General features: G+C 36.0%; 1 protein-coding gene across 1 annotated transcript in view; it reads left to right on the forward strand.

Moving 5' to 3' along the window:
* The window catches only part of LOC106319614 (F-box/FBD/LRR-repeat protein At2g26030-like), a 9276-nt gene extending 455 nt beyond the window's left edge, over positions 1-8821 (forward strand). The window contains exons 2-5 of the mRNA XM_013757997.1: positions 7094-7667; positions 8179-8238; positions 8322-8455; positions 8546-8821. Coding sequence (XP_013613451.1) covers positions 7094-7667; positions 8179-8238; positions 8322-8455; positions 8546-8821 — 1044 coding nt within the window. The remainder of the gene's footprint in view (positions 1-7093; positions 7668-8178; positions 8239-8321; positions 8456-8545) is intronic.
* Positions 8822-12316: the final 3495 nt, after the last annotated feature.

Here is a 12316-nt window from a genome sequence, read left to right on the forward strand (position 1 = left end):
CCGAAAATGAAGAGCTCAACAACTCAATGATCATCGACCACTTAGACCAAGTCGAAGAAAAACGGGACCAAGCTCTCCTCCGCATTCAAAACTATCAAAACCTGGCCGCTCGATATTATAACGAAAGAGTCAAAGGAAGGTTTTTTCAAATGAATGACCTCGTCCTTCGCAAAGTCTTCGAAAACACTCGCGAGTGGAAAGCAGGAAAGCTCGGTGCGAACTGGGAAGGCCCATACATGATTTCGAAAATCATCAAACCAGGTGTCTATGAACTCACCGAAATGAGCGGAGAAAAAGTTCCGAGATCATGGAACTCCTTGAATCTCAAGCGATTTTACTACTAAAGAAATCTACGAAGACCGGCGCGCCCCTGATGTACCAAAAATAAGACTCCAGGAGGATCCACCCTTTTTTAATTCAAGCATTTATTTTCCTTGTAAAGGTGAACTACGGTCGGCTTGATCCCCGCCTGTGGGGTACGTAGGCAACCTCTCACGAGGCTCAGCTAGTTCTATAAAAAAATTATATATTTTTCAAACAAATATCAGGATACGACCATCACTCACAAAAAAAACATACGAGATCCGTTCTCAGTGCTGCAGCCCCGCGCTCACACTTAATTTATTTGCAAAATAAAAATACGAGATCCGTTCTCAGTGCTGCAGCCCCGCGCTCACACTTAATTTATTTGCAAAATAAAAATACGAGATCCGTTCTCAGTGCTGCAGCCCCGCGCTCACACTTAATTTATTTGCAAAATAAAAATACGAGATCCGTTCTCAGTGCTGCAGCCCCGCGCTCACACTTAATTTATTTGCAAAATAAAAATACGAGATCCGTTCTCAGTGCTGCAGCCCCGCGCTCACACTTAATTTATTTGCAAAATAAAAATACGAGATCCTATTAAAAAAAATATAGAGATCCGTTCTCAAAACACCAGCCCTACGACATCTCAACGATTTAAAGCCAGGCAAAGAAGACTAAAAACAAACATGAAGAATTCATGCATCATATAAAAGAAGTCCAACATGATCGATCATAACAACCAAATCAACAAGAAGACCACCATCCATATCCGAAAGAGATCAACATGATCAAATTAATCATACAACCAAAGTCTAAAAAGAAAAGCAGCAAAATAAAAGATAGCAGCAGCCACGCAGGGCCTTGACGATCACACGAACTAAACTACGGGCGGGAAGGAACTTGACCCTCACGCCTCACATCCGAAGACACAGCACCAGCACGCTCAGCCACACGACGACGACTTGCTTCCTCACGACGACGATTCTAGAAGAATTCACCAAGATTCAACACTTGGCGAACTGTGGGGGGGGGGGGCAATTGTTGGAGATGGCTTAGCACAGGCCCATTAAGAGCTAAGCCCAAAATCAGGCTCGACCCGTTAAGCAACAATTGATGATTTTGCTAGAAGACAAAACGTACGTCACTATAAATAGAAGACGTCAGACTCATTGAAAGGACGTTCAGAAAAGTACAGAAAGTACAGAAAAGGAGAGCATCGCCTCTTCATCACACACAAAGTCTCGGATGACCTCAACCACTAGACGAGCTCGGCCCAGACGACCTCAGACCATAAAATAGAAAGATACTTGTTTAGACGAACTGTTTAGACGAGCATCTTTAGTTCTTGTAATTGACCGAGTTTGTTTATTCTTGACTATTAATACGAAAATCTCCACCTTTTTACATCATTTATAAATATTACATCACCGACCGGATATGGAAACAACAGAAATGTAAACACTCGTGTTATGGGATTTTCTCGGAAAGTGGAAACTCTCTTGGTGAATTGAGCGAGAATCGGAGTGAAAACTTGGGAAGAAGAAGGTATTAATAAAGACAAAGAATTAGAAGAACACAGAGAGAACTGAAACTGCGGGCTTTTCGATTTGGAGAACAAGCTGTTGGGTTTTCTGATTCTGAGCTTTATTAGTCTCTCATTCATCTCCAGCAAATGTTTCTTCTCTTTCTTGAAAGGGAAGTATTCGTCGTTCAAGAAATGAAAGACTTAGGTGCTGGTATAAGAAGGAGACGAAAGGAGGAAGAAGAAGAGACAGACCTTCGTGAGGATTCTAGCTTTAACGAGACAAATGAAAAAGAGGGTTTTATTGAGACGAATCAATACAAAGTTCATATGGTTTTTGTGGAAAGTGCGCAGTTATGTATGCGTGATTGAGAGAAATCGAGGTTTGAACTTAATTTTAAGGATTTTTAAGTCGGTTCCTCGGCCGTTTCGGCCCGTTATGATTTTCTTTAATTTTCTTATGCAATTAAATAAAAGGCGGCTGAATATATTGGGGCGATGTTTGATTTATGTTTAATTTTTTTGATAGGCCAATTATTTACTTCTTTTAAATTTTAGTCAAAAAAGAACCTTGTAGACCTATATATTAAAACAGAAGTCACAACTTTGATTCATGTGTGATTTTTTTTTAAAAATTGACCTAATGGACATATATATTCATAAAAATTGACCTAATGGACATAATCTTATCGTTTAAATTTTGGGCCTACAAAATTTTTTATTGGACTATCAATAGTTGAATTTAAGATGATCCATTGGATTTATAGATAGTATAAATTAAATAAATATAATGTTGTAATACTATACCTCTATATACTAAATATTTAAATATTTGTCGATGTTAACTTTTAAAATTATAAAGATTTTTTTTTAAATAACAAAATCATATTATCTAACAATGATTAATCTTTACTACCTTAAATCAATGAAAAAATAATTTAAACTATATAGTTTATTTTAAAAATTAAACAAAAATTAAATGTTTAATTATTTACTCGATAATATAAATCTATGAATCGATAGGTTTAATTTTTTTAAAAATTTTCTAAATTTGTGAAATGTTACAATATATTTGAATATGACAATAAAAAAAATATTTTACTAATCTTTATATATATAGTTATGATTTTAATAATGAAATAATAATCCAAATATATATATATAGAAGAAGATACAAATACATGTGAAAGTTTGAAACAAAAAAAATATACAGTAAACTTATTATGTTTTAAAAATTGATAGAAAAAATATATATTATAATATATATCAATTTAAAATTGAAAAACATATTTATATAAAAATAAATGAAAACAAAAAAACTACGCGGTTGCGCGGATCGAGATCTAGTGGTTTATTAAAAAACTAAAAACATGTATACCCTAAGTATACAAATACAAATAAAACTAAAAATAAAAAAAAAATTAGAATTTTTTTTATATTTTTGAATTATATTTTTTCAAAAACTTTTAGGTCCATCCTAGAATTTTTTTTTTTATATCTATACATAAAAATATTAGAATTATGTTTGGATAATTTGGGTTTAAAGGTACTGTATTTATTTTGTTTTAACTATGATTAATATTTTATATACTTTATTTGGATATTATGATTATTTTTATTTTAAATATCATTAATATTTTAAATTAAAATAGAAATTAGATATTTGATTTTTTTTTAATTGATGCTAATTTACTTATGATATGTTCTCATTCTCTCATCCTCTCATTTTTCCACTCTTTCATTCATATCCTCTCTTATGTGCTCTCCCGTCCTTGTAATCGAAAACATTGCTACAATTTCTTTTTAAGTAAGTTTTTAATAAATAAAGTTTTAATTATCTTTTTCTTGTTTTCATTTTCTCGTTTTAATATTATGCTTTGTGTTTAAGTGACTGGTCTAAACACCCATATTTATGTTTTATTATTTTAAGTTATGTTTCAATCTTCTTAATATATGTCTTAACTTACTTTTTATTATATATGTTTAATTATGCTTTCTCTACAATCGTTGTCTGATGGTATGAGCCATGGTTGAGTAGGCATCTAAAGTTGTGGGTGTTGGTGATCTACTAATTGATCTTTGGTTCTTATAGGATAAAATCTTAGTTCTCCTTAGTGTTTTGTCGGTCTAGACAAAGTCCAAAGTCTCGTAGGTGTTGGGAAAACAAAACCTCTCCCTAAACAGCATTGTAAGGAGTTTTAGATTTTCACCAACACCTATGGGAGATGATACCATCAGACAACTATCGTGGAGAAATGTTAGACTATACTTTGAAGTTTTCAAAATTATGAATCGATATCTAGTTAACATTTTATTTTTTTCCAAATCATTGGTTCAATTAAGTCATAGGCTTATGATTCAGCAAAGAGACCGGAATATTTTGGGGATCTACACTATATGTGGAATAGGTCCTACTTAGAAATATTTGAAATTTTGGGTGAACTAAAAATACAAAATTTTATATTTTTACAAAATAGACTTCACATTCGAGTTAACGAATAAACGGTTAAATTTTTAACAAAACAAGAAAAGAAAGTTTTTATTAAATCAGTAGCAATTGCACTACCAAATCATATGATGTTATGTCTCGACTCTCGAATAATGTTGATGAAACTAATAATTATGGTATCACAATTTTGGTGGAGCGGGGAAAATGGTGACAATAGAAAATGTATGCATAGGAAATCTTGACATAAGCTATGTCAACAAAAATATAAAGGTGGAATATATTTCAGAGTTTTGACGAAATTTAATAAAGTTATGTTAAGAATTATTTGGAGATTAATTGAAAAGTCCAGCTACTATTTTTGAAACTCGAGTCCTATGGATAACATACTATTGTATCAGTTAAATCTCTAGTTTAAAAAGATTAACTGAAAGGGTAGTAACATGATCATCTATCTCAGTATATAATGTTTCATGGATCTCAACCATTCCCCAGAAACCATCAAACAGTAAATCGCATATTTTATATCTTACTCTTACGGTTAAACTCATTGATTCAACATCGAGGACATGGAATACTCAGGTAATTTAGAAATTAATTGAGCCTTCAGATGCATAGGTTATTGAGAGTATCCAAATAAGTAGATTTCATATGCCGGATAAGGATGAGCTTTTGATTTACGCGTTTTATCACACACCAATTAACCTAATGCACACTAACACAATCGAATGATATGTTGATGCATGACTTTAGAATTGAATCCACATAGACTAATGATTACACAACAAGTATGCGAGACAAGAGTAGGGCTAAGACAAAAAGAAGGTTTTGTTTTGAACTCCTAAAGCTAACCATATATATAAATATGCAGAAATTACAATGCTAGAGAAGCAATGGGCAACATGAGATTCATATATTTAGCCTTGCAGGTCCTAAATGAGTCTTGCAAGTCAGTTTGTTTATTTTTAAGACCCCATGAAAGGCATATCGGCATTGGACGAGTATATAAGTTCCCAATAAGCTTATCGTATTCTTTACCTAGTATCGACACAAACAAAATTTCTTCTAAAGAAATCCTAAAATTTTCTCTTCCAAAACTTTCTTCTCTTGCCTTGTGACACCAGTACCTACTCGGCATGAGTTCTTGTATTATATCACGATCTTTCCATTTCTCGTGTAGTGCACTTCATTCCATCTTTATCTTGCTTCCATGCTGCCTGTTCCTTTGGTCGGTTAGATCGATTCACTCGGACACCCCTTTTGTCGGATCGACCAACGCTTTTTTCCAATGATCTTATAAGCGTTTGATAGGTTAGGCTTGTATCAATATTGGTGTTCACTAATGTGAATGATTTATTCTGGCGAGTATCAACGTATATAGACTATCATCTTTTCGCTTGGATCTTATGGTACTTGCAATGATAAGATATTTAATAATCAATAGGCATCCTTGCGGTTCACTAAAATTAAAAGCACAAATCTCAAAGGAAGAGATGTTGACATGAACCTAGGGAGGAGAACATACTATTGACAACGACAAGAGTACGGAGATGGTGCTTTTTGGATGGTTCATGGAAATAGAACGGAGAGTTACAAGGGTAGCATATTAAAATAAGTTTTTAATTGATGAGCTCTAGAAATATAAGATATAATCTCAGACTCATACATTCAAAAGCTAAAACACTGGTTTGGGCTATGGAATACATGATAATGTTTTAGCAGCTACACATGAAATTTGCGAGAGACTGCTATGATTTAGTGAAGATGATTTTTAAACCACAAGAATGTCATCCATTTACCAAAAAAAAAAAAAATGTCATATGTTTTCAGTTCACATGGAAGAGTTTCGAAGATACAATGATTATTTCAGCACGTTTGGAACCTCACACGTACCATAAACTCAAAATATAAGAGCAGAAAATCTTGAAAAGAGTGCTAAGAAGATTCAGGCTTCATATGTTATCCACATAGACATAAAATTTCATATTTGATTTAATAAGTTTCGATAGACTTTGTTTTTGTTGATAACAGAAAAAATTGTTTTACGAATTAAAAAAAGATTCAATTGGTCACTATATACTAGACGAAAATGAACAAAGATTTATTTAATGAATTGAATAAAAATATGAATTTTTGTTCAAGGTTTTCTCTTCAGAATTGGAGAAAAAATATTTCTTTAACATTTTCTTTATATATGAAGAAATTAAAAGCATAAAGGGGAATTTTTTGTTAATAATTTGATTAAAATATTTGTGATAAAAATTTGATTGAAACTTTCTTTTTAAGATCGGTATGGTACAATGTCGATTACCAAACCCGGTTGATTTACTTCGTGAAGTTGCAAACTTTTTTTTATCCCTCGGTCCGTCCTCCTAAAGCGATTACTTGCGGTGGTGAATCATATCGAGTTATCGACGCGCGGTGAGTTCCTCATCTCAGATTTGTTTCTGTCTTTGCATGTTTACTCAAGAATCACAATTTAATATTTTCCGCGTATTATATGATGCTGTTGTCTTTGAGATATTAGGGTTTGGTTTTCTCACGTTGGGTGGCGATAGAATAAGCGAACTGCCAGATTCTTCGCGAAGTCAGATACTCTTACTCCTTACGACCAAAGACTCGATCAAGACAAGTGTTTTATCGACCAGATGGAGAGACATTTGGTTACATGTTCCTGGACTTGACCTAAGAGTTGACGATCTCCTCCTTATGGTCAAGTCTTTCCAAGCTTCATCTACAAATAAATTAAGTTTAACCACAAATCACGTCTACAAAAGTTCAAAATTAAGTAACACGTATGCAATGACTATCGGGATCAGTTCTTGGAGTGGATTGGTCCATCAGTTGAACGCAGGATCCAGCATTTAGATGTTGAGACTGATATTGTTTCTTGCATGCCTCAAAACATTTACAAGAGCAACACATTGGTCTCTCTAAAGCTCGTAGCCGTAGGACTCGAGACTCCAAATTCTGATGTTTCTCTACCTTGTCTCAAGATCTTTCCTTTAGAACACATTTTGTATGATGATGATTCTTTGACCTTGGAGAAGCTCATCTCAGGTTGTTCTGTTCTTGAGGATTTTACTATGATTAGGCAAACTTATACACCTGGAACAGTTATGCTGTCTCTGCGTATGAGATCTCAGTCTCTAAAAAGCTTTCGTCTCACGTTTGAGTATACTATGGAGGGTGCAGATTTTTCGGTGGAGATTGATGCTCCAAAACTCAAGTATTTGAGTTTTAAGGATAAACAGTCTGATAAGATTGTAATCAAGAATTTGAGCTCCTTGCTCAAGATCGACATTGACACTGAGTTTCATGCCAAATATGGAGATGCTTTGGATCCGAAGGAGAGAATGAAGAGGTATACTATCTCTGATTTTCTCACCGGTATCTATTAGTGATAGGCATAACTCACACCCAAAAGCTACCTCAAGAGTGGAAGATTGCCCAAACCCATTTATATTTCCCAAGGATATTTGTATTACCCGATGTGGGACTTATCTAATAGCCCCTCTCGAGATGTGGGTGGGAAACGGTCCAACGGAAACAACTCAAGCCCAACATCTCGGACATACCACAACAAGATGGGCCACTTGTATATGCTACATCGGTAGGAAACTGTTTATGTGGGAAATCATCTGATGTGGGTGGGAAACGGTCCAACGGAAACAGCCCAAGCCCAACATCTCGGACATACCACAACAAGATGGGCCACTTGTATATGCTACATCGGTAGGAAACTGTTTATGTGGGAAATCATCTGCTGGGTTTTCACCATGGGCTCTGATACCATATTAGTGATGAGCCTAACTCACACCCAAAAGGTAGCTCAAAAGTGGAGGATTGCCCAAACACATATATATATTGCCCAAAGATATTTGTATTACCCGATGTGGGACTTTATCTAATGTAAAACATATGATCATCTCTCAGCGTACTGTAGAGGTATGCTATATAGTATGTACACTCACTGTGATGCATGGTATAAGAAACTAAATATACTTTGATCCTCGACCATGCATCCTTTTTTTTTCTTTCTTGCAGGCTCTCTCTCTATATTCAACCCGATTCCTATATTTGATAACTTGTATCGTTTACAAGCTGCATCCTGTAGCTACATGTTACAGTTATTGCCAATCTTTCTTGAGAGCTGCCCAAATCTGAAAGACCTCGTTTTGGTATGGTTAATATTTGACTATGAGAGTTTTGCTGATTATAAGAACATATACTTGAAATATATTTGTGAACTCAGCTTTGTTCGTTTGCAGGACTGTTTTGTTTCGACGGAGCCAGAGCTAACTGAACTTAGCTATGTCCCTCAGTGTTTGTTATCGAGTCTGGAGTCTTTTGAGATTAGAGGATTGAGTATGGACGAAGAAACCGGGAAGAAACTAGTGAGGTATTTTCTGGAGAATTCAGTACTTCTCAAGAAACTAATTCTGCGTTTCAAAGATTATTCTATACCAAATTATGATTCAGATATCCTCAAGGGGATTCGTACATTCACAAAGCGTTCTCACAAATGTCAGATCATCATTCATTAACAATATGTCATTAAAGATCAATGTAGTATAATATTTTGTTATATAAATGGGCGTTGGTTATTCTGATATTGGGTTGGAATAATTCAAAATAATTCAATTCATCTTGTGAAAATTCTAGCAAGTCTCATTTTTCTCCTCATTCTTAACAACTAACTAGCGTTAGAGGAGCAGAGTCAGAGTGTCTTTATTACAACAAGATGATCAAGACAGAATTTAAAAGACAAAACAGAGTTTTTTTTGTATGATTTGTACATTAGATGAAAAAGCGTACTCCTAATCTTGTGAAGATCACCAAAGTTACTATCTAGAATTCCAACAGTATTGTATATATCAACCTTCAATTCACCTAATTAGGTCACTTCCTACAGCACAGTATATAAAATGAAAGAAAAGGTCCAAATGAAAAATGATATTTGAATTGGTGTAGAACTAATCATCAATCAATGAAACAAGTGAGGCATATTTACAAACAAGAGAGATAACTTAAACTGCCACCAGTTATAGCCTGAGTCGGTGGCAACTTCTTCTTGGAAATCTTGCTGGAAAAGACTTGGTTGTCTGTGTTTTGTTGGATTTGGTATATATGTCTGTGTTTTGTCTAAGTAACAAAGCAATAACGAAACAAACTTCTTCAGTTTGCATCTGTCACACCTAGACAAAGATTTGCTTTGATACTTTGATTGATACGATGTCTCAAGTTAGTTTGATTTGGTTCAATTCTTTTGGTTTCGGATATTTTGGTCATGTCTTGTTGAAAACTGAAACTTAACTAACAACAAAACAAGAATATCAAATTAAAAGATGTTAGTTAATTTTATGTTTTGTACAATGTCAATTCCTGTGTCAATTGATTTATATTTTGAAGTTGCAGTTTTCTCATCCTAATTGTCAGCGGCAAATCATATCAACGGTGAGATCCTCAGTCTCAGATTTGTCAGTTGCATGTTTACGTACGTACCTTAGATTCAGGAATCAGTTTTGAATATTTCACGTATAATTTGATGTTGTTTTTTTAGGAATCATGGTTTCATTCTGACAATGGGTTGCAATAGAGTAAGCAAATTGCCAAATTCTTTGCGAAATCAATCAGATACTCTTAAACCTCACGACCAAAGATTCAATCAAGACAAGAGTTTTAACGATCAGATGGAGAGTCTATTGGTTATATATGATCAGAGGAAATATTTTATTTTAACGATCAGATGGAGAGTCTATTGGTTATATATGATCAGAGGAAATATTTTATTTTAACGATCAGATGGAGAGTCTATTGGTTATATATGATCAGAGGAAATATTTTATTTTAACGATCAGATGGAGAGTCTATTGGTTATATATGATCAGAGGAAATATTTTATTTTAACGATCAGATGGAGAGTCTATTGGTTATATATGATCAGAGGAAATATTTTATTTTAACGATCAGATGGAGAGTCTATTGGTTATATATGATCAGAGGAAATATTTTATAAGGCGCAGCGTACGAATGGGTGAATCTGATCTGATCCTCCAGCGTCCCTATTGAAGACGTCCGAAGTTGTTATGTCAGCCGAAAGCTCGATACGATACACATTATCGTTGATTCTTGCAGTAACTTTCAAAGGACCTATCTTCTTGGCCTTAAGCTTGTTGTAAGCATGAGAAGGCACACGATCTCTGGTTAAATGAACCCAAACCACGTCGCCCGCATCAAAGACCAAACGGCGACGACGTGAATCAGCTGCAGTCTTGTATTTCGAAGCTGATGATTCGAGCATTTGTGTCGTCCGAACATGCGTCTCTAAAATGTTGTCGACGAAAGCTGAAGCGTCACCATGAAACCGTATACGATCCGGTAAGAAAGAGAGGTCATCAGGGGCCCTCGGAAAGATGCCATAGATCACCTGAAACGGGCTGAGGCCTGAACTCTGATTGACGGCTCTGTTATGCGCAAACTCATCTTGAGGAAGACGACCATCCAAAGTACGAATTGTGTCACCTACTAACAGCGTAAGAGGTTTCCCAAAGAATGATTAACAACCTCCGTCTGACCGTCACTCCGGGATGATATGCATAACTCATATCCAAACTAGTATTGAGCAGTTTCCAAAGAGAACGCCAAAAGTGGCCAAGAAAACGAGAATCACTATCAGAAACTATGGAAGACGGAAGACCATGTAGACGATAAACCTCACGGAAGTAAAGAATGGCGACCTGGAGAGCGTCAGTTGTCTTCTTGCAAGGAATAAAATGAACCATCTTATAGAAGCGATCAACGACCACAAAAATAGAATCAAATCCTTTTTGCGTTCGTGGTAAGCCGACCACAAAGTTCATGCTAATATCCGTCCATGGTTGCGTTGGGATAGGAAGTGGCATGTAAAGGCTTGCGTTTGACGAATGGCCTTTGGACCTCTGGCACGTGATGCAACGTTCCACAAATCTCTCAACATCTTTTCGTAATGATGGCCAGAAGTAAGAAGTGGAGACCGAGTGAAGTGTACGATCTCGGCCTATATGACCCTCACCATGAATTTCCAAAATCAACTTGAGGCGCATGCTACAGTCGGGGATACACAACCTACTATCTCGGAACAAGAAACCATTACACAAAGTATATGGAGATGGAAGGCCGGTAAGCGCGTCCGAAAAGAACTTCCTAAAGAAAGGATCATACGCATAAAGTTCGGCAAACGTACTGAAACCCGTAATGGCAGTTTGCATTGTTGTGAGCAACGCGTGTCTGCGGCTGAGAGCATCAGCAACTCGGTTTGACGAGCCCGAAGTATGCTTTATAACGAACGTAAACTGCTGAAAGTATCTAATCCAGGAAGCGTGTCACGCGGAAACTTTCCCTTGAGTATTGAGATGTTTCAAGGCATCATGATCGATGGAAGAGATAGTGTCGCCAGTGTTTTATTGCTTGGATGACAGCGTAGAACTCGACGTCATATGTGCTGTAATGCAGGCGTGCATTGGAGAGCTTTTCACTGAAAAAGGCGATGGGACGGTTCTGCTGGCTTAGAACCGCACCGATACCCATTTTTGACGCATCGGTGTGTAACTCGAAGGCTGCATTAAAGTTTGGGAGAGCAAGAATCAGAGTGCTGCATAACTTGTCTTTGATGACTTGAAACGCACGATCAGCCTCAGAAGTCCACAAAATCTTCCTTCGCGAATGCAGTCGGTAATGGGAGACATGAGGCTGCTGAATTGTGGAACAAACCGGCGATAAAAAGAAGCGAGACCATGAAAGCTTCGTGTTTCAGTGATTGTTGTTGGTTGAGGCCATGTCCGAATTGCCTCAACCTTACTAGGATCCACCGAAAGTCCCTTATCGGATACAATATACCCCAAGAAGTGGACCTCTTTGACACCAAAAGCACACTTTTTCCTTGTTGCGAAAAATTGATCACGACAGAGAACAGACAAGACGGCGCGCAGGTGCTGGATGTGTTCCTCGAACGATGAACTAAAAATCAGGATATCGTCGAAGTATACTACCACAAATTTGCT

Source organism: Brassica oleracea, unplaced genomic scaffold (genome assembly GCF_000695525.1).
Source record: "Brassica oleracea var. oleracea cultivar TO1000 unplaced genomic scaffold, BOL UnpScaffold00418, whole genome shotgun sequence".
NCBI classification, from domain to species: domain Eukaryota; kingdom Viridiplantae; phylum Streptophyta; class Magnoliopsida; order Brassicales; family Brassicaceae; genus Brassica; species Brassica oleracea.